The 22,497-nt window shown below is 52.1% G+C and overlaps 1 protein-coding gene and 1 long non-coding RNA gene across 5 annotated transcripts in view; one reads left to right on the forward strand and one right to left on the reverse strand.

Moving 5' to 3' along the window:
- Window positions 1-5,373: 5,373 nt before the first annotated feature.
- The window catches only part of JPH2 (junctophilin 2), a 33,996-nt gene continuing 16,872 nt past the window's right edge, over window positions 5,374-22,497 (reverse strand). The window contains exons 3-6 of one of the 4 annotated variants that reach the window (XM_072879444.1): window positions 14,340-14,458; window positions 10,111-10,907; window positions 8,931-9,028; window positions 5,374-5,518 (exon numbers count right to left, since the gene is read on the reverse strand). In XM_072879444.1, coding sequence (XP_072735545.1) covers window positions 8,948-9,028; window positions 10,111-10,907; window positions 14,340-14,458 — 997 coding nt within the window. In that variant the 3' untranslated portion in view covers window positions 5,374-5,518; window positions 8,931-8,947. Of the gene's footprint in view, window positions 7,892-8,930; window positions 9,029-10,110; window positions 10,908-14,339; window positions 14,459-22,497 lie in introns of those variants that run through there. The other 3 variants (XM_072879442.1, XM_072879446.1, XM_072879445.1) reach the window with 3 other exon arrangements.
- LOC140659604 (uncharacterized) lies at window positions 16,347-21,067 on the forward strand. Its single transcript, XR_012045165.1, has 3 exons — window positions 16,347-16,435; window positions 18,684-18,809; window positions 20,991-21,067. It is a non-coding gene; the product is annotated as an uncharacterized lncRNA (long non-coding RNA).

Genomic DNA, 22,497 nt, shown 5'->3' on the forward strand with positions numbered 1-22,497 from the left:
GTTGGGAACTGTCCAGGATCGATTTCATTTTGGTGTGGGGTGGCTTTGCATGTAAGATTATTATATTGTGAGTTATTAAACTATCTATTTTGGCCCCAAAATAACTGAAGGATAAGGAAAGAGAACATTGTTTTTTGCAATTATTTGAAACAGTGTGTGTTTGGAATTTAAGGATTCATGCCATTTTTGCACTCTTGTGTGTATATTGGGAATTTAGGAACAAAGTTCCTCTTTATTGTTGTTAAGAAAATTCTGCACAGATATTTGGGATTTGCTTCTTGAAGAAAATTGAAGTGTTTTTGCTACGATGTGAAAAAAATGTTCCATTTGGCAAAAGAAACTAGGAAATTAAACAATTTGCCTGTAACAACTTTTTCTCTAGTACAGATTTTTTCCCCCCTTAGAACAGATTTTTCCTTAGCAGCTCAGAACAAGCCATTGATAAAAGCATTGGTAACACCCTGTAAGCACGGTGGGGTTGGAGAGGAGGAAGAGCTGGGACTGGGGCTCTGCACGCCCGTGCTGTTTACTGTGGTCCAGTAACTAGATCACGGCAGCAAAGCAGAGCCCAGCTGCCCTCGATGCTGCGGGACTGGGGGCTATGGAGCATGGTGCCTCCCCAGGGCGTCGAGCACAGGCAGCATCTCCTCAGGGACGGGCTGTCCCACATCCCCAGCCCTTCACCCTATGGCTGTGGGTGCAGAGAGCGGCAGGAAAGCCAGCTTTGCCCTGAGGCCATGTGGGAAGATGATTTACTGTCTGAGCTTGGAACCCACCTGCATCCTGACCTAAGGCATTTCTCAGGCATGGGGCGTGCAGTTTGACAGATGTCTTGATCTCTGTGAACCTAAGTAGCAGCTCAACTCTGAGGCATCTCCAGCAGGATCTTTTCCACCTCCCCGTCGCATTTCCAGTCTTCACGGTTCCTCTTTATGCTTTTTTCCTCCAGACAGGGACATCCTAAAAACACTATTCTCTTAATGAAATTTCAGCCCCATGCCAACAGCTAATTGATAGTTCTGAAATTTTTTGTTCAACGTGCTTGGGATTCAATTAAAACCCAGTTTTCTTCTCCCCTTTCTGCCTTTATCTGCCAAGTATTGTGTGACCCTTTGTTATTTCTTGAGAAGTAATTGGCAGATAAATCCCCCCAGCACCACGAGATCGCCAGCAAATGCACCAGAGCATTAAACTCTGTAGATGAAGAATGAGTTCCTGCTCCTTCTCCCGGCACGTATTCCGACACGTTAGGAGGATTTGAGAGAGTTTTAGGTGGAAGTGGAGGCGGAAGGTCAGCACTCAGCTTGCTAAGGAGATGCTGGTTGAGAGGACAGGCAGCTGCGTGCTGTCAGGAAATAAATCACCAGCAGAAAGGAATTAAAAGAAGTAACTCATCACTGTAACTTCCTCTGGATATCCAGGGTCTGAATAAAAACCTTAATTCCTTATAAGAAATCAAAGAGCCCCCTTCAAGCTTGAGCCTGGCTTACCCTGTACCCTGCACCCTGCAACACCCCAGCCTGCTCATAAAGTCTGAAGCTGTATTTTACCCTCGGCATTTATTTAGTCTCATCAGCATGAGTATAGGCTGCGAGTTTATAAATATGTCACCAAATAGGGCATCTATTACTCCTAAATAATTTACCACATTGAAGCCACTCCTCAATTTCATGTAACCTGTTAGTTTCTTCATTAAAGCCCTTCCAGTGCTTGTTGACCTGGTAAAATGGCATCTTCTTTCTTCGATTACACAGCAAACAAGTCCCCTGGCAAGAGAGGGGGGACCTGGCACTGCCGCAGAGCCCCAGGGAGGGGGATGACTTTGTGAGCAGTGCAGGGAGGGGGACGGAGGAGGCAGCGGCTTGGGGAAGGGCTGGTGGGAGAGGGGTGAGTGAAGTTTATGGGCTGCGAGAACCACAGGTTGGCTGAAGTACAAAGCATTTGTCAGAGGCTTCCAGTGTAGGAGACACCCCATCCAGCACGTTTACCTGAATCTGGCTCGTCTCTGCTTAGTATTGGTGATAGAGGCCACAGCATAATCGCCTCTATGGAGTGTATGGATGGATCCTCAGCAATGGCTATTTACTCCTGCAAAACACAGAAGTTTAAATAACTTACCAAAAAATCATCAGTTTAAGCTCTAGTCTGGTTGTCTTCTTATCTTGTCTCTGGATTTGGGTGGTGGAAAAAGTGCTTTCAGGGGAGGAATCGGGTATCCACACCAGCCTGTGCCGGAGGAGAGCGTGGCCGTGCTGATGGCTCTTTGGGAGAGCCTCTCCCCTGCGATCCTGGCCAGCGCCCCGGGAGCCAGCCTGTCCCAGGGCCACATTAGGCAGTAACCCACAAAACAGCAGCAGTTCCCCAAGAAAGGGAGGAAAAGACCACGAGGGCACCCAGCACCTGCCTGCAACCAGAGCAGGTTATTAGAGCTTGGCTTTCGCTCTGTGGTACAATAATGCAAAGAGCACATTACTAAAATTAAAATAGTAGTACCTTTAAGTTAGTAATACTCAGGTCACTGAAAAGGATGCTGAGCAACTGCTTAAATTTTTCAGAGCCACAACAGAGTGTCAACCACCCATTAGGGAATGAATTAGATACAGCCCTTTTTCAATCGGGTCTGGCCCCTGGCTGCTTCTTTGAACGAATTAGTTCAGGCAGGTCCCAATTAAGGAGCTGCTAACAAAGCCTGGGGGATAGTCCTGTGGCAATATTAATGTAATCACTCAGCAGTTATTTGTGTATTTTGCAGCCTGTGTTTCCCAAGGCCCCTGGAGGGCTCTTAGGCCAGCGCTGCCCCCGGGATCTGCCTCCTCTCTGCTCGCTCAGAGGTTGCTCCTCAGCACTCCTCAAGCCAAGGCATCCATTTTGGGGAGCGCGCTGTGATGCACAGACCGAAGCTTGCCAGTTCCGCAGGAATGACTCTGATTTACTAAAATACCCTCAGTTTAGCAGTTAACCAGCTCTGCCCATTTCTGCCCTGCTGGGGTTTAAATGCAGACCCCGATGGGAGGGCATCGCTGGCATCGCCTGTGCCTCAAATCAGGGGCACCTTCCCAGCTCCCACCCGAGGGAGGGAACGTGACTGCAACGCCACAGGTCCCCTGTGCCGTGGGTGATGGGGAGAAATATTAAGGACAATCTGTGCTTTATAGTTGCTGAATTTTCTTTAATAACCACCTCGTAAATTGTGCTCCGAGTGTGCTGTTTCTATAGAGACAGGGAATGCTGCGAGAGCACTGGCAGCCGCTCACTGCTCCTCCAAAAGAGGATGCCTGAAGCCACAAGCTGGGGAGCCTTTAAAAGCTTTTCCCTCTCAAGGAGAAGGTCCTGGGGTGGTCACGGTGCTAATACGATTTTGAGACGGTCAGCAAGGGCCCGTTGTCCTCTTGTGTTGGCTGATCCTGTCTGTCCTCGCCGGCACAGTGTGGGTGGCTGCTCAGAGGAAATAAAAGCAACTTTTTCCAGCCATGCAGTGCCAGTGTTTCTGGCAGCAGAGGACAGGAGCGGGTGGCCACCACGGGGTCCCTTGCTGCTGGTCCCGAGCCAGGCATGGTGCGCCCGTGGCTTGGCCAGGCGGGAGGGGAAAGCCAGCGCTTTCAGAGCCGGGGCTGGCGGTTAAGCCGTGGCCAGGCATGGGAAAATGTTTTGCTGGAGTTGCTAACACTGGCTATTCCCCGATGCATTAATGCTCCCGAGGCTTCGCTTCGGCTTCCTCCAGGAAGGGTCCTGGAGCGGAGGCAGTAGTGTGGAGCCAGCCCTGTTCCTGGCTTCTGGGCCAGAAAGGAGCACGGTAACCCCGCTGCGCTTCCCAGCACCTACTCACTGCTGGCTCCACCTTCGCCCCAGCTCTGGCCCTTCCTCTCACATGAAGATGAAGGCCAAGAGAGGGGCTTGCTCCCATGAGCCTCAATGCCACGCAAGGACGGTGGTGGGCAGCGCGGCTGTCCCCGGGACGCCTGGGCAGGTCACTCTCAAAGGACACTGGGGCTCAGATTGCACCTTCCCTCCCACCGGTGGAGGCTAAGACTGCTGCCCTTCGGTCACAGGATCAGGCCAGTGCCTTTATCCCGCTTCTCACATATCGGACACTTCCCTGCCCGCACCCGGGGACGCTCGGCCAGGAGCAGTGTAGGGGATGTTACCCCTGAAACCAGCACCTCCCGAGGCAAAGACCCAGCCCTGTTCCCCCTACCCTGGGGAAGGAGCAGGCTTTTTGTTTTGCCTTTATTAATATTTTCGAAACAATACGTCATTGCTTTAGCAGCAGACTCACCTCCCTCCCTGCTGCCTCCGCCACACATGGGCCAAAGATCTGCTCCATTCATCAGCCTGAGATTTATGAGGTGCAAAAGGCTCCGGTTACCCCGCTGCCCCTAGCCTCCTCCCAGGGACTGGATGAATGAGATGCTGCTGGTTCCTCCCATACCAGAAGCAAAACAAGCCCAGAGGAGAGTAAAGCCATCATTTCACCAAACTTAGCTCCTTAAGTCTCTACCAGAATATGAAATCTTCCACCATGAGACCCCTGGTGTTCCACAGAAGCTGGGGGAGCCCCTGCTGACCGCAGAGGCTGAGCCTGCATCCCGCCAGCCCCTCTGCACAGCCTGGCTTTGCTCATGTGAGACACTCCAGAAATAGAAAAGGGATTGAAGGTTTCAACTACTCTGGATTCCTTGGGCCCCCGGGCCCTGCTGCCCCTGGCTGGCGCTGGGCTCTGCTCTCCCATCCTCTCCCGTAAATCACTCTTCTCCTGGCCGCCACTTCCCTGTCCCTTGTGCCTGGCTTTCCTCTCACTTCGGCCGTTTCAAGAGGCTGAACAAGAGGATGGCCACGGGTGGAGGAGAATCACTCCTCTCCAAACCCAGGAGGACCGTGGCGCCGGAGGAGCAGGCAGTGACGCACAGCTTGGAAGAAACTTGGCAGCAGCCCTGAGGTCAGGAGGCAGCAAAGGGACCTGTCAGCGGTCAGGAGGCAGCGAAGGGACCTGTCAGCAGCCGTCTGCATCGCCCGGGCAGGCTTCAGGCCAGCAAGCCGCCCTTCCTCCCGGCCCCGTGCAACCTCTGGCCGAGGCCAGCACGATGGTAGCAGACAGAGCTTGCTCAGAGAGCTGGAGGTGTCCTCAAACATCTAGCTCCAAACTTTCAAGAAGCAGTAAAAGAAAACAACTCTCTTTGCAAAGAACCCCCCTATCAACAAAAAAGCAGATTTTTAAATAGAGATTAGGGAAAAGCTTAAAAACCATTCAGATGCCACCATGCAAATTCTGCACCACGTTGATGAGCTCTCCTGTAAGACTGGAATGAGTGTGTCAACCCAGAAAGAAACCTGGAGATTCCCCCGCAAAGATCACGTGGATACAGTGAGCAGATAACTGTTTATTATTGCACGTAATCCAGCAGAACAACCGACAGAAAACTCCGGACAGTAGTACACAGATTGTAGTAAACAGCTTGCAAAATCTGTGATGAAGGTATTTTTGTGTGAAGAGTGAAATGTATCTGCATCTTTGTAAGACCTGAAAAGTATAACACAATATCCTAGTCAGTTTTGAAAGCATGCAGTTTGAGGTAAATCTGTTATTTTGCATCTAAGAAAATGAAATCCCTAAGGGGCTATATATATGTATATATATCCATATCTCAGTGCAATATGGATATATTTATACGTCACATAAAAGCAAATCTACCTACTTTTCTCAGAAGGTTACTAGGAGGAAAGCACATTACCGAGTGCATATCACATGCATAAAAAATTGGGGCGGGGGAGGGGGAATTACCTTAGCACTGTTGAAAAAGATCCATTTTTGTGCTTAGTGATAAATAAAAGCCCCTCAGGTCTCTCAACGGAAATTGTCTTGGTGGTTAATAAAAGCAGCTGGCATACTGAAACTGCAGAGCTGGCAAGTGAATGCCAGCAAACAGAGATAAAACGCCAAAGGCAGCAGAGCCTGGGGTTTGCAATACATTTATACTTAAGAAAAGAAAAAAAGAAAAGAAGCAAATTGCTACTAAACTATGCTCTGTGGAAGTGTAGATGATGCTGCACAGCTTTCTCAGGACTGGTACAGCCACATGGCTTTTAGAAAGGGATCACATTCACTTCTCCCACAGTTAACACCACATATTTGCTACTGTGGCAACGTTCCTGAGCTGAATAAGGTTAAAAAATAAACTTGGTTCACAAAGAAAAGTACTGAATTATTCTCACTCTCTTATGCCATAATTAGAGCAGATAACTTAGGCAGGTTTTGCCCTGTGTCTCCAGTCAGTGTAAACCCCTGCCTGTCTGCCACCCCACCTCTGAAATCCTTTCAGATTGACCTTTGGAGCAGACTGGGCATCTGTTTTTTTCCTTAACCATCATTTCCCATCCTTACCAGTCCCTCGGGTTTTCCCACCCAGTCCTGTGCTGTGGGACTTCAGGATACACAGAGGTGCACAACCGACTATAAATAACATTTCCGATTATCTTAAAAAGGGATAGAGAATACATATTGCTCTTAAAAGAAGGAAGAAACATGTCCAAGCACTCAGCCTCACACTAAACTGTAACTTCATCTGTGCCGACTTTCTAAGCTCACACTGCTGAGGATCAGAGCAGATCACGGTGGAAACATCTCCTTCCAAAGGTCACTCTCTGTCACAGCTTTGGGAATATTCGGTGCAAATTGCCCAGGCCTCTAAGCCTCGCACACAAGAACAACAGCTAGAATTGCCCCTCTGTACTGTACCACTGCTGAAAGTCTGGCTGCTGCGTATTTTTGAGCCTAACACCCAAATACACTGGAGTCACTCAGGTCTCTCCACCTTTTTCCTTTCGGGAATAACTTAACCTCTCCCATGACAGCCACCCTGCATCCTCCGGCTGGAAAGTCTGTTCACTCTGTTGCAATGAAAGAGCACAGGAGCCCCCCTGCAGCCCAGTGTGCGAAGGGGAGGAACCTGCGGGCGTACGGAGGTATTTTTCAGTGAGTACCTCCTTTTCATTGTAACTCGCACCATTTTCATAGAAAAAAGGGGTAAAGGGACAAATTCAGCACATCTATTTCCTTTCCTGTTACAGCAGGAAGTCACCCGCTGCAAGACACTTCTGTGTGGAGCATTGCTGGTGGCACGAGAGTGCTCGGATGGCGCCTGGTCCCGAAATGGGCACCATCTCCACCCGCAGCACCCCCCGCATGCAAGAACAGCCTCAGATCAGCCAGTCCCTTGCACCCCACCCCGCAGCCCCCGTCCGTGGCACATTGGCAGGCATGGGCAGGACTCTGGTTACACTTCAACAAGCCCAATTTCAACTTGCTCCCCCTCTCAGTCCTCCATACGTGGAAAACGACTCCAGGCGACAGGGAAAGGAAAGGCTTTTTGTTCATCCCTTTGGATGACTTCCGAGCATGGAGGGCGATGTCGTCCACCCCTAGCCATGGTGTGGCTCTCATGAGTCATTTTGGTTGCTGCGTATTGCTTCTTCTCCACGCCATGGATGATATTCTTTGGGAAATCTCTGACACTGAGTCAACCAAGGGAGTTACAAAACACATCAGTGTGCACGGATGAGACCTTCTCACTCATTTTCCTACAGCTACAGGTAAATCTCTCATCCCTGGCATGACAGGACAGTTGATGGCTTTGGTGAGAACAATTTAAGGCAACTGGTATTTTATACAAAGAAGAGAAGGAGGCTGAATTGCAGAAACCCTGGCTTTTCCTTGGTAGATTGCAGAGGCCAGCCACAGCCTGGGAGCAGGGAGACTGAACTGATCTTCAGGCGCTTTTGTTTAAGGTTCATGTTTGCAGTGCAACCTTGGGATCTCAAGTCCTCCTCTTAGGTGTTTCCAGGTGGCTGAGATTTAATCCCCGCCAAGGTCTGTGATCTCCATCAGCAGCAACGCCTGTCCCAGACAGAGATGAACAGGAGAGTCAAGGGGGAGCAAAACACACGACTGACACGTAATTGCAGCTGTCCGCAAGGTTTTCACCTGTGCAGGCTGACTGGGGACTAATAACACGACAGAAAGCAGTGCCCAGGGGAGCAGTTTCATCCCCCAGGAGGCCCCGTGAGGCAGCCCGATACCTCATGGGGGCTTGGGAGGAGCCTCTCATACTATATTCACATGAGGCCAAGGGTCAGGTTCACTCTTCATGGGGATTTTTTGCAGTATTTGAGCCCAAGGCAACAGAAATCTTGTGCAAACCATGACACATTCCTATGTGCAGGAACCCCACAGGCACAAGAAACCCCACAAGATTTTATTGCCACCAAATCCAAATGCAAACCCTCATCCCAATTCAAGTGGAAGACCTGAGCGAGCTCCAGTTTACCCTTAGTCAGATACTCATCTCAGCTCATATTTACGTTTAGTAACACAGCTACGTAACAACAGCAGCAGAACTAGCACCGGTGCAATTAGAGCTGCAAATTTCAGTTTCACATTCTCTTTGTGTTCCTGCCCATTGCTGGGCTGAGTGCCAAGAAATACTGCAACGCATGAGTTACCTGCAGCAGTGGCCACGGAACAGCAAATTGAAAGTGTTTCTTGCAGAAAACAAATTGCAAATTTAACATCACACATTCTTGCACTGGAAGTCTCCATGAATCATGTCCATCCAACTGGGAAAGCAAAACTATACTGTGGCATTGTATCCAATCAACACAGTTCAATTTTTTAACTTTGAGGAAATGATTTTACGAAAAGACTCAAGAACTATCCACTGAAATTATTCCACAAATACTCTTGGAACAGACAACGGGTAACTGAGAATCTCAACGCTCATCACAAAGCAATTGCATCTACTGAATAAATGCCCATGCATTTCCATCACCAGGGCATCCATCAGTGACTGATTTGTGTTGGCAATAAAGCCAGTCAACCCTAAACCATCCACAGTGAAGCCTACAAATTGAGGATAAAATCTCATTGCTCGTCTTACCTTGTCCGAGGGGCACATCATGTCAAAAAATGTACAAATAGGATGGCCAGACCAATGTTCAATAAGATGACCATGCAGATCACGATTGTGTTAGGTCCCTGAAGGAAAAACCCAAAACAGAGTATTATACTCTGCAACTCCAGGTGAGGAGACAGATACTGCTTGATTCTGCTGTTCAAAAACACCAGAATCACCCCCTCCCGACACGCATAAAGCTAGCATTTAACAACCAGCCTGAATTTCAAACTAGTTGAATATCTATCAATCCCTATTCCTATTTCTCCCCTGCAAACTCCTACTAAGGAGGCTAAATCAGGCTCCTTCCGAGGCTAAAGCAGATTGAAGGAGACCCTGACCACTGGCACACAAACTGCCAAGCTCATGTCAAGCTGCTCCTCCCAACTCCTTTCTCCACCCACAGCACCCACGTTTGTAAAGTTGCCATTTTTAAGATGAACAAATGCATCTGTATGAGATTGCTCTAATTTCAGACCAAAATATTTCCAAGCTGTGCTTTTCTAAAGTCGCATCAGAACCGTACACGTCCAAAGGGCTGCAAGATGAGAAGCAGCGGGCTAATAAAACGTCTTAGTTTTACAGCTGTATTTGCTAACAGCAAAATTGAATTTCTGTATTTTAAACCTGGGAAAACAGCTGGTGATTTGATACCACAGTTCAGCTCATGAGGTGCCCTTACTGCAAAAGAGTAAAAGTAACAGGTAAAAAAGAAACCCCACTCAGCTTTTTCTTCCCTGTCCTACATTTTCCACCCGTTTCCAGGTCCATGTTGGCTGGTAAAAGGGTGGGGAAAGAAGGGGAGAAAAGTGTAAAAACTGAATCAGAAAATGTCTGTTTTCCTCAGATTTTGAAATAGGGACGTGTCTTAAAGCGTATCTACCCTGGCGCAGAGAGGAAGTTGAAATAGCAGGGTTATGAACGCCAGCCCCAGCAGCCAGGGCAGGGCGGGCTGGGAAGGTGGCAGGAGAGGGGAAAACAAGACCTTCCTGCAGGCCTTAGGATCCCGACAAAAGCCTCTGGACGCCACTTGGGGCCCGCTGCAGCCCCAAGGCCGTGGGCTCTGCATCCCTCTGGGCTCTTTCTGACCCCCGGGGGAAAAATAAACCAAAATAAAAAAGCCAAGATGGCTCCCATGGGCGCCTCCCAGGCTGCTGCACGTCACCTCTTCACACTCCTCTGCCTCCTGCGCTGCCACTGCCGCCACCGCCGCCGCCGGGGCCGGGCCCCGCTTGGCCCCTGCCTTGGGCTCCGTCCGCCCCGGCACCCTGGCCTCAGTCTTCTTGTCGGCGGCGGGCTCGGCCCGGCCCGCGGCCCTGCGCTCGGGGCTGGGGTGCTGCTTCGGCTCCTTGGGCCGGGGCGGCTCCGGCTTGGCCTCCGCCCGGGCCGCCGGCTTCTCCTCCCGCTCCTGCGGCGGGGCGGGGGTGCCCCCGCGGCGCTGGGGGTCCCCCCGGGGCTCAGGGGAGGGCAGCTCGGGCTCGGGGAGCGGCTCCTCCTCATAGTCCGCGGCCGGGGAGGCCGGGGAGGTCCGGACGGCGTAGCTGTGGTAGCCCTTGAAGAGCTCGACATCGGGCTCGCGCGCCATCCTCTGCAGCGGCCCGATCTCCATCTGCTCGGTGGGACGCCCCCAGCCCCGCGAGGCCGGCCGGCCCTCGCCCTCGCTGGACGCGGGGCTCCTGCCGCCCGCCCGGCCGCCCGCCTCGGCCCAGCTGCCTGGACGGAGGGCCCCGTCCTGGCGGGGGGCCGCCTTGGCCCGCTTGGCCTCGGGTGGGGTGGCGGCGGGGCTGGGGGCCGGGCTGGCGCGGCGGCGGGCCTCGTCCTGCTCGTGGAGCTGGGGGCTCTCGGGCGGCGTGGGGGGCGGCGGGGCGCCCTCGGGCCGCGGCGCCTCCTCCTCCATGTTGACGGCGTGCTCCGCGTTCTCCATGATCTCCTGCAGCAGCTTCCGCTTCTGGTACTCGGGGCCTGCGGAGAGAGGGGTCGGTGTGAGGAGCTGCCCCGGGGGCCGGGGGGATGGCAGGCCACCCCAGCTCCGCGCTACCGTCACGCCTTTGACAGCCGTGTCCCCAGCCCTGACGGGTTTGGGGACGACTGCGAGAGGGTCCAGACTGGAGGCTGGCAGAGGAGGTGCTCCCAAACCAGAGCCTGCTTCCAGGAGGGATTTCCTCCGGGAGCAGCCCGAGGCTCTGAGCCCCACCGCGTGCTGTCCGGCTGGGAAGAGCCGAAGGAGCAGGTGGGGAGCTCCAGATGAGGGTAAAGAAACAGTGACAATTTGCAGCCCAGCTTTTTGTGGTCACACAGATGGGTTATCCTGGGGCTAAAGAGGATCCAGCTCCCATCCAAGTTTTTGGGGTTTTTTTAATGGCTGGGAAACTCTTCCATGTGGCTTCCTTGGTGTCTAATAGCGTGGCAGCTTCACAAGTGATACAGGAGATGCCTAGTCTCCTTGGGAAAGGCAGGTATCCCCAAATGATCTACCTGTCATCCCTCATGATGGGAAAAACATGTTTTTCATGCACAGAGCCCCGCAACAGCAGCAAAACTACCTGGCACCATCACACAAGGTGACTCAGGGCTTTAGCCTTCGTTCTGGCCTCATCTCCCACGCTGACTGTCAGCTCTTAGCAACGTTGCCCTCGCTTCAGTTACTCACCTATCATTAAATCTTTACTTCTTGTTAACCCTAGGCTGTGCCTGCAGCGCAAATTGCAGCCCAGCTAGGGTCTGGGGAAGTCAGACAGAGCCAGACACTGAAGATATTATCGTGCTGGGTGACTGGCTGAGCAAAATCCACCACTGAACAACTGGGAATATCTTTTGGAATAACAACCTTGCACAGCAATCTGCATGCTGGGACCCACGCTGGGACACGGGGCCCTGCATGTCACCGCGATGCTCATAGCAAGTGAGAACAAGAAGAGTGTGCTCCTTATGGGCAGTGCGAGGTCGCAAAGCAGCTTGTTTGAAAGCAAAGCACCTGCTTTTGAAAGTGGCTTTGGCCTCATTCTGCTGAATCCAAGCAATGCTGAGGGGTGCAGACATACAGGGCTTGCTCTGTGCTCCTGAACGGCACAGACCCCGGCGCCGCGCTGTCCCGGGCTGCCTCGCGGTTCCTCCCCTCATCTCCTCCACCCCAAGGACTGATGCAGACTTCAGCCTGGTCAGGAAATTGGGATTGGTGCTCCTTTCCCTCTAATAAATCAGCGGTGTGATTTGCACGCTGCTACCTCCTGCCCACGCAGGCAATGCCTCTGCTCGGAGGGGGCGGTGGGGAGAAGGAGGGCACTGATTTTAGCTGCTCTGCCCTGCCTGCACGCTCCTGTCAATCAGCATGCGACCCATTCAGGGCCATTTATTTCTGGCTGCAAGTGGATTATTTGGAAGCCATTTCAACAGTTGTTCAGACTCCTCAAAATAGGCTGCCTGCAGCTCCAGGCTCCTTGCTCTCTCCTGCTGCTTTCTTCTCTTCCTGAATAATTCACACCAAAAAAACCCCAACTGCCTGGAGGGCACCGCACAGCTCGGATCCTCGTCACCTCCCCACCTTCACCTCCCAGCACGACATTTCAGCAAGGGCTTTGGCTTACATCCCTCTCCTCTAAGCTATTAGGGTTGATATCCTAAGTGCAACCCAGGGTTCAATACTTATTACAGCTATGAGGCTTGCTGAGCAGGACTGCCCTGTGCCAGGCATAGCAAGGTCTATCTGCCAGGATAGCAGGGGGAAACACAGCTGCCAAACACTGCCAGGCTCTCCTGGCTGTGTGACCAGCAGCTCCGAGTCCTAGCAAGATCCAAGGGTGGACTTTTGTCTGTTTGCTCCTGGACGGTGCAGCCGTACAAGAAGAGATGTTTCCCCTTGTTGTGCACTTAGGAAATTTAGAGATTTAAAAGAATCACAGAAGGAAAACATGCATCAGCAGCTTACAAGGCCATTGAGAGAGGCAAGGACCCAAGCAAAGCCCTACATAAAAGCAGCGAGAGGATTCAGCACCCGAGGAGCCAGGAGCGGAGGCCAGGCTGCTTCAGGCATTTTGCAGAGACCATTTCAATTGTCTCATTCAATTGCCACGGGTGGAAAAAATAATCTAGCTAGATGTCAAAAACCTCCCATCAGGAATTCCAGTTTCCTTCGCCTCTGTGCTATAAATATGCCAGTGTGCAAAGGGTGAATGTGGAGCTGTGAGTGGCAGCTGGGGGGCTTATGTCAGGATCAAGTGACGTTTAGCTATTGTTAAATGAAGTGCCGCATGCTGGCTCACGCCCATGCCTGGGCACTGTGGTGTTTCCCCAGTCAAAGCCAGCTCCGACAGGCCTTGCTGGGCAGTGGGGAGGAACGGGCAGCCCTCCAGCTTGGTGTCTCCCCAGCTAGTAGGTGCAGGGGAAGGTGGGAGTAGAGGGAATTTAGGCAAATCTGTCAGCACGACTCTCCCTGGCCAAGTGCCGGGTGTGAGCTGTTCCCCTTTCCCACTGCGTGCCCTGTGCTGGGGGGTAGTACCGGAGACCCGGAGGCACCAAGATCAGAGCAGGAGCAGGCGGCAGGTTTTGCTGAGCAGGAGTCAACTTTTGGCTTCTATCCCCCAGTTCTGCCACTGTGGTGGTCCCTTGTGACCCTGCCTCAGCAGCCACGGGGCACTTGTTCCAGGTAACAAAGCTGGATAATAAGACAGACGGGATAAAAATGTAGGCACTTGGATCCTTGTTTTCTGCTCTGTTATTACCTTCCCTCTCTGGAAAGGAAAGCTTTCCAGGAAGAACATATCTGTAGCTAACTTGGTCTAGGGAAAGGTAATGGCATTCACAATGCTGCTTCTAATATTACAGTTCTAATCCTCAGTGCTTGGTCTCACAGAAGGAACCACCCAAGTGTTTTCCCAGCCAAATAATCAGCAGTAATACTAACAAATAAATAGGGAATCGGGGTAGTATTTTGCATTAGCAACTTTCTCATAGGATATTACAGCCCCTAATTAGCTGAGTCTGATCATACCCTGGTGTGGTGTGGGGCCCCACAGGATGTGGGCTTGTGAGTCAATGTGCAAAGCTGTTCCAAGAAAAAGCCATGAGGGATATATCTACAGGAGCGCTGCAAATAGACCCGAGCTTGCTGCCTGCCCTGCCTGGCGCTGGGAGTGCTTCAGCGTGTGGAGAAACATGAGGGGAAGTTGAGGGACTGTGGGTTTTTCCTCCAGGCTACAGTAACATATTCCAGCAGGTAAAACAGTGGTGTAAGGAGGACAGCAAATAATCCAGGACAAGGGTCTGGCTGAACTTACACAAAAGAGGATTTAGGATAGACAGGAGGGCAACTTGTGGAGTTATAAAGCAGGTGAAGCATTTGAACAGATTCCCCAAGGAAACTGCAAAATCCCTCTTAGAAGATGCCTCTGGTCCTACCTGGCTGGTAGAAGTCCGGGGACAGCTCCCTGGCCATCATTCTGGCTATGCCCGATTCATTGTTAGCTGCCTGAGCTGCCTGCTCAGACCCTTCAGCCTTGGCTTTGGCATGAGCCGTCCTGCGGAAAGAAGAGGGGACAACAGTGAGCACCGTCTGAGCCAAGATTGTCCCAGCTCAAGCAGCGGACACTGTCCAGCAACAAAATCAAATCAGCCCATCTGGCGTAACAGCGCTTGCCCACTTGACCCAAAAACCCCACACTCGAGGAGAAAAGACCAGATTTTCAACAAGTAAGGGGCACAGATGCTTAAGGCTAAGATGTGAAGGTTGCACATAGCCACACAAGAGAACAGGGCAGGTGTATTTGCAAACGCGAGCTTGTTCATGTGTTGCAGCGAGGCAGCAGGTGCTGCAAAATGGGCTTGCCGCCATGCTGGGAAGCACTGAAAACCTGGCTCAGAGGAATGCCTAAAGCATCACCGCGGGCATCTGTGGAGCATAAAGGGACAATAACGTGATGGCTGAACATCGCTGTGCTGTCACCAGCCCTGAGCTGCTGCACCTCACCAGAGGCTGCGTGCCCCTGCCTAGCACACTGGACACGTTTTATCCCAAATGTCTCTCCCATAGCTCTCCAGCAAACAACGCACATTGTCCAAGGGGCTCCTTTACTCGCCGCAGCCTGGGGGGCTGCTCTCACTGGTGCTAGGAAAGGCAGAGCTATTGCCTCCCTCTCAGCTTGGCTCCCTGAGTCCTCTCCGCTCCTTCCCAGCACATCTCCTCCTTGCTCCATAGGGCTATAGGGCTATCAGAGTTATTTCGCTGGCCGGCTGTCGTATTCCTCGCATGCCTTGTGCTCGGGGCCCTGTGATCTTTACACTAAAAGCAGGGTTGGCTTTACAGCCCAGCTGCCTGTGGTCTGGGAAGGAGCTGGCTTCAAACAGCAAAGTTGCACCTTAAAAATAAGGGAGGGTGAAGCACCATATATGCAGCTGCTTTGTTCCACCCGGGACCTACAGAGAGCTGCTTCCCCCATGCTCTCACTATCATTTTTGCCAAGGTTCCTCACATCTCCCTTGCTGCACGTAATGGAGCACACGCTGGCTGCACATGCAAAACCATATATTTTTGTGTGGACAGTTAGATAAGCAGTTAGCAGCCCTCAAACACCAATTCACTATGAATTACACTTTCATGTGGTCTTAGGGTGTCTGATGAGCCTTTTTCGGGCTCAGGCTGGTATCTGGTCACGTTTTAGGACAAAAAATGAGGAAAGACGCAGTTCTCATCCCTGCAGTGAAAATGCTCCAGAGGAATTTTTGGACTCTCAGTCATGAAATTAGGATTAATTCTTTCCCATTAAACTGAGATGCAGTATGCAGACAAGACTAGCTTCAGTCCGAATACTCGACAGGTGCAATGAAAAGATGATAGAAATGCTGTTCTGAGACCCTTAGAAGGTAGAAGAAATATATATACACATACATACACACACACACCCACCATTTTGAGTAGCTGCAGGGAAAGAACTAAACGTAGGGCACTAATCCCAACTGATACAGGCAACAGTGTGACTTGACAGGGAGCCGAAAATGCTGTTCAGGGCCCTGAGATAGAGAAGAGGGTGTGGAGCTGCTGTGGCTCAGCCTGCCTCTCCCTGGGATGACATGCGGCTCCGCTGGAGCCATGATTCGCCTCCCTGCCCACACTCACACGTTATCTTCCCGCTTTCTCTGCAGGCTGAGCTGCCTGGGATTGCTGTCATTCTTGGCCTTTTTATCCAAAATTATTACAGCTCCTGAAAAACCCAGAGACAAGACACGATGAGGCAGAAAACAGCAATTTTAAGCTGCTGCTCACAAGCAGGAGGTCTGAGGCAGCTCTGAACAGAGAAAGCACCTCCTTTTTTGGTAGCATATAATCAGCGTGATTAATTCCACTATAATCTGGCAGGGGCCAAGGGGGATGTTTCTGTGCTCTCCGTGCCTGGGGGATCAGAGCGGGCTGGGCACACTGTGCGTGCAGCACACAGCCTGCCCGGCGCCGACCCCGAGAAGAAGCTTGCAAAGCGAGGATCCAGCTCTTCACCCCGGCAGTACGTGCTCTGACCCCTGGCTTTGTCCTGCTGGTCTCTGAGGACAGGATTCACCATACAGAGATAAAATCCTCCCTTTCAGCCCCTCACTGAGCCAGGCAGAGGCTATCCCGGCCACTTCCCAGCCAGATAATCAGCCAGCTGGCCCCAGCTGGGGGAGCAGCAGACAGCTCCTGGCAAGCAGGTGGATACTTTCCTAAAGGTGACTTCCAAAAAAGTAGTCTGGAAGTGGACTGGATGCAGGGTCTGCTCCCTCTGCTAGTAAGGACAGAGCTGGACTCATGCCGATGTGTTACCAAATGGGCGCAGATGGCTCCCTCATGCTCGGCTCTCCTCCAGCATCTGGGGCCAACGCAAGGGAACAGCCTGGGAGTGTTGGAGGTGACAAGGCAGCTCCCAGTTGCACTCTTCTCCTACTGGAGATTTCCTTTCCTCCAGAGAAGCTGCTGGATGCTATCTGGCTGGTGCATGGGGCTTGAGTACTGTCACTCCTGCAGATAAAGAGATGGCGAGGCCAGGAAGACCCAACCTGGGTTGCAGAGGCTGCGGTGAGGATGCTGTGGGTGGTGGGGAGCTGAGCCGGCTGGGCTGAGCCATCGCTGCGAGCCCCCGCGGCCCCAAGGCTAGCAGGGCTCTACAACGAGCCCTCCTGGGCACAGAGGGGTGTGAGGCCAGGGAGGCCATGGGGCAGCTCCCGGGCTCCACGCACGGAGCTGTGACAGCAAACTGAGCTTTGGGATCCCCCACCGCCCTGGGGATGCGAGCTGCATGGCAGCTTTGCCCGGCTCCCTCGCTCTGTGGGACACGCCTGACCTCTGCTCCTGTCCCCCTGCTTGCAAAGCCGTCCAGAAGTGTTTGATTTGAGGGGACTAAGATCAACACAGCTCCAGCTTCAAATCTGGCAGCTCCGGCACAGCACGTGTTGGCCCTGCCAGCGTCCCAGGGAAGCCGTGGCACAAGGCAGAGCACTGCTCTCCCCTGGCCAGCAGCCTGGCCCCGGCAGGGGTGCTGATGCCCTGCACTGGGTCCCTCCATCGCCGAGATGATTTATTGCAGCAGCAGCCAGGTGATGAAGATCTGCCTTACGGAGACACGGCATGGTGTTTTACGTACATCTCCCCCAGCTGTGCTGCCCATCCCCGGGGCACGAAGGGAAGGCACTGCTGCTCGCAGCCCTCCAAAAAGCCGCGCTGAGGGTTTAGTAACACCTTGACAAAGCACAGCCTGGAGGAAAGGGCCCAGCCATAACAATAACATCTAACTTGCCTGGAGTATTTCTGAATTTATTATTTAGCCGCATGGCTGGCAGTGCCTGGGAGCTCAATGCAGAGAAAAACTTGGCCCCAGCTGCAAAGCAGGAGACAAATACCAGCCGCCCTGGGAGAGCCCAGTGCACGCAACCTGCAGCACAAAAGCCTCTCCTAGCCCACGGCCCGGGGTCTGCCAGGTGCAGTAGTTAGAAAAAAAAAAAGCTCAGGCAGGTTTGGGGGAGGCAGAAAGGTGATCTTCAAACCTTAGACATGAAACATGTATGAGGAAAAATTTCTTCCAAGGTTAAGATCTGCTCAAAAACCAGAATTGGCTTTCACAAAAAGGAAAATGTCGGCCTTTTATTATATGCATATAAATTTGATACTTTTCAGGCAGCACTTGAATCAGGGCCACACTTTTTTATTTACTGCTGGTTGTGCTGCCAGCACCGCTGCAGAAAGCAGCCCATGCAAAAACCAGCAAGAGGAGAAAGTCTGGAGACGGAGGAGGTCAGGGTGAAACTGAAGCAGAGGCCCACGGACTTTATAGCACCCAGCAGCAGAATTCAAAAGCCCCTTTTCAAGGCAGTGCTGGAAAATGAGCCACGAACATTAAACATGTCCAACTGGGGGCAATAAACACAAAGAGGGGCCTTTACAAACCAACGCTGGTGCTCCCGGCAGTACCACCTGGGCTGAGCGCTTCCCAGTTTCACCCTGAGCCATCTCCCCCAGCAGTGCCGTTAAAAATAGCTCCGGTGAGTTCTTTGCAAGGAGGAGCAGCAGCCTGGGCCGAGCCGAGGGGAGGTATATGGGCAATGCCTGCAGCCCCCGTCCCAGCCCCGCTGCCTGCCGGCAGCACCGGCTGCTCCAGGGCCGCCCCGGGCAGGGAGGCTTCATAGCCCGGCTGGACGGGTGGGAGAGGGAGGGTTAAACGCATCTGCTGTTTTATTTGCTCCTCTGGCACGGCTCTAATGCTCTAATTGTTCTTGTACTAGTGCAGGACAGAGCACCACTTCTGTCCTTCCTGGCCGTCTCCCAGAAACACTGCCCGAACCATTCCTCTGACTGCTACTAAAATCCCCTGTGGACACACGAGCTGCAGCTGAGCACCGTGCTAACAGGTGAGACCCAAAGCCAAGCCAGCATGCCCGTCTCTTTGGACAGTTTATGCAGTTTTGCACATCCACATTGGATTAGACTGTAAATGAGATTGGAATTAGCAGAGAATACTGCAAGTACCAGACGGGGCTGGGGCGCCTGCAGGTGCGGTGATGACCTTGCAGCTAGAAATAGGGGAAGAGCTCAGGTCTCTGCCCAAGCTATTGCACATTGGCTTATTAAGGGAAAGACAGACTCGTCCAGCACCGTCCCTCCTTCTCCAGGGTCTCCCTCATCCCATTGATTCAGCAAACCCTGAGGAAGGACCAACTGAATACCTTTTTCTTGCCATTCTCAATATAATAAGCTGCAAAAAAGGTCAGTAAGCAAATAAAATACATCAGTCTGCTCTAGGAAGGAAGACTTCTGCTAAACTCTCCTCTCCTGGAAACTGGCTTTTCCACCCCCAGCCGCATTCCTGCTCCAATATCTAGCAGGAATCATTTTGTCCTTTTGAAGAAACTTAAGATAACAGTTTGTCTTGGCAGGAATACTTGCAGCACTCAAGAGGGATACAGGGAAAGCTGCAGAAGGCCTTTTGCTGATGGCAGCATGGTCCCTTCTGCGTTCACATCGCGAAAGGCAAGGACACACAGCAGACCTGACCAACACAGACCTGTGCTGGGGGTTGGACTACATGACCTTTAAAGGTCCCTCCCAACCCAAACCATTCTATAATTCTATAACCTGACCAGGACAGACACTTTCCAGCTTCTCCGTTTTCCACACCGTCTTTGGACTTGGTCACGTCTATAGCTGGAGCATTCTCTTCTTCCTGCTCAGTCCCAGTCCATCTCCTTTGTGCCTCTCCCTCCGCCTCCACGCGCATGCAGATACCAGCAAAGCTCTGCTACCCTCATTTGCCTGTAACCAGCCCATGGGACTGAATATCCCTTTTCAGTTCATCGCTTGTGCCACCTTCCCTGCCCACATTCAAACCCATCTGTGTGTCCCACCCCACGGGCATCCTGCCCCGAGAGCCAGCTGTACCTTTTACCCTCCTTTTGCTCTTTTTGCTCCATCACTTGTGTGCACGTACCCACCCAATTTACACTCTGACATCCCTGGGGTGTGTGAGTCTTTGCTGGTTTATATTATGGACTCTGCACCTGCAAGGTGTAATCTAAATAGTGAATTAAGCACAAATCAACACAAACTGCTTCCTGAAGGAAACACCTCCGTACCACTGTAAAAGAAATCCCCAAAGAGAAGCCATCCTGACCTTGCAGAGCAGCTCTGCCCTCCAGCCTCCCTTCCCTTGCAGCCAGCTAATGAGATGCCCCAGGCTTTTCACCCAGGGTACCAGCACTTACACAGAAGTGGTGGCACTCCACACGTGGCCAGGCTGCGTAGCTGGATAAGTTGGACCTTTTCTCCTTCATTCCACAGAAAGGGCACGAACAGACCAATCAGCCAGGAGAAAAGCATCCTTTTCCGTGCAGTGCTTCAGGACCACAGGCCTGGCAGAGCTCCCTGCCACCTAATGAGCTCAGCAAGCATTAGCTTTTATGATTACTTGGTGAATTTTTAAAATACCGAAATGTTATCCTCAGCTCTAAATAGCTCAGAGCCACTTGCATCTTTCACCAAGGGATACTTCCCCTCGGAACAGTTAAAGTTATATTAATCTTACAGCAGACAGATCTGCAGCTGTCTTCAATAAGACGGCAACCTCCGCACCCTGGCCCCGCGTACGGGAGATTTGCTCAATTAATCTCCGCCGCCCCGATTGCCCTGCGAGCTGAGCGGGGCTGGGCGGGCAGCTAGCTGGCAGGCCTTGGCCGTGCCAGCCGGCACAGGAGCCCGTGGGCTGTGACGAGCCGGCGGGGCCAGCACAGACTGCAGCTGCTCTCCGTTTCCCCTGCAGCCCTCGGATGCCAGCCCGCAGCTGCCCAGGGCTGGCTCTAAATGGAGCGGTGCAAGCTGGGGCCTGCCTGCTCAAAGGGCTGCCGGCCACCGGTACGGCAGCATGGCCCCAGGGCCACTGTGTTGGCCCCAGACGGGCAGGACAGGCAGCTCCTCGCCCTGCCGGAGCCCAGGCTGGGAGCAGCTCATGAGAGCATCCACAGAGATACCTTTGGGGGAAAAAAAGAGGGGATTTGCAGCTGCCCACTGGACTCCTTCCTCCTCCCTCTGGTTTTCAGGTCCGCTCTCCTCCGTGCTGCGCTGGGTGCAGATCAAGCAGAGCCGGGAGGAGCGAGTCTCCCAGAGCAGCACAGCCTTGGGACTATGCACAAACGCCACTGATTTATTCCACCACGCCATTCCCAAAGGGGCTCAGCTAATGCTCTGGGGACACTTATTTAATTAGCTACCACTGCAAGATCAAAGCAGCTGGGTAATCCCACTGGTAAGTGCATCAAAACATCTTTACAGCACATACGTGATCAGGGTCTTCCAGCCTTTCGTCCCCCATGTGCTCCTGCCTCCCTGCCTGTACCTGCCCTGAATGGGCAGGGGCTGCTCCCTGCCCTGCCCAGGGGAATGAATTCCCACTTCCAAGAAAACACCAGGGCTGCAGCAGTCATTTGTTTAGAGGGGGCCCAGCCTGACCCAGGAGCTCCTGCCCAGCCCCAAGCTCTGCCAAATGGACAGCATCCACAAGCCGAACGTGTTACCTGATTGCCAGCTCCACCAGCACTAAAATGGGTCAGAGAGTGTGTTTTCTCTATAAGATTGTTGTTTTTTTCAATTAAAAGTTTTAGCAACTTCTAACTTGAGTGTTTTTCACATTTCAGCAATCCAAACCAAAAGAGTGAGGAACTGCAGTATCTGTTTTGTCTTTTTTTTTTTTCCCAGTCAAAAAAGGAAAGCAGGAATTTTTTTTTTTTTTTTTTGAGAAAATGAAAGCATGCAGATTTCTTAAAATATTGCATTTGGTCAGAAGCCAAATTATTAATCAAAGTTTAAGGCAGAAGCATTTTTCTCCCAGCCCTATAGGTCTCTTGAGTTGACATTCACAGATTTGAAGTGCAGAAGAAACGAGAGAGGGAGCAGGGAGCTGTGCGGGCTGCCAGCCCACCGCCGGGCTGCAGCATCCGCTCCCCCACGCCTGCACCCAAGGCTGCTGAGGGCACCCAGGCGGATGGGACGCCAGGTCCCTGCCGGTGCTGGCTGAAGGCTCAGCAGGCCTCGCAGGAGCAAAACGACAAAAACTTGGACTCAGAAAGCCAACAGGCTCTGGCTCGGCACCAGGTTAAGCTGAAAAAAATGCACCTCCTCCAGGAGGAGGGAGGGTTTCTGTATCTCAGGCTTTATATTTAAATTGGACCATTTTACTTAAATATTTTTTAGTTTTCAAGATAAGCCTATTTCACATTCCACTGAAATGACGATAACCTCTGAGCAAAGCCTGATTGAATCAGATTATTTTCAAGCCCAGCTCCCTGCCGGCTGATTTCAAGCATTTGGATGGCATTCAAAGCCTTCCTGCTCCATGCGGCAGCAGATCAATTGAACGAGAAGCTACCACTTTCTACAGCCATTTTGCAGATTAAAGTCGCACTTCATTTTTCCCTTTCTGTGTTTGTAAGCTGTTGAGATAAGGATTTCCCTCAAGGTCAGACTGAACAGCCCATTAATTCCACTTTCCCTGCCTGGCCAGCTGAGTTGTACACATCGCTGGGACTGACATCCTGCCATCCCAACTCT

Source organism: Ciconia boyciana, chromosome 14, assembly GCF_034638445.1.
Source record: "Ciconia boyciana chromosome 14, ASM3463844v1, whole genome shotgun sequence".
Classification (NCBI taxonomy): Eukaryota; Metazoa; Chordata; class Aves; order Ciconiiformes; family Ciconiidae; genus Ciconia; species Ciconia boyciana.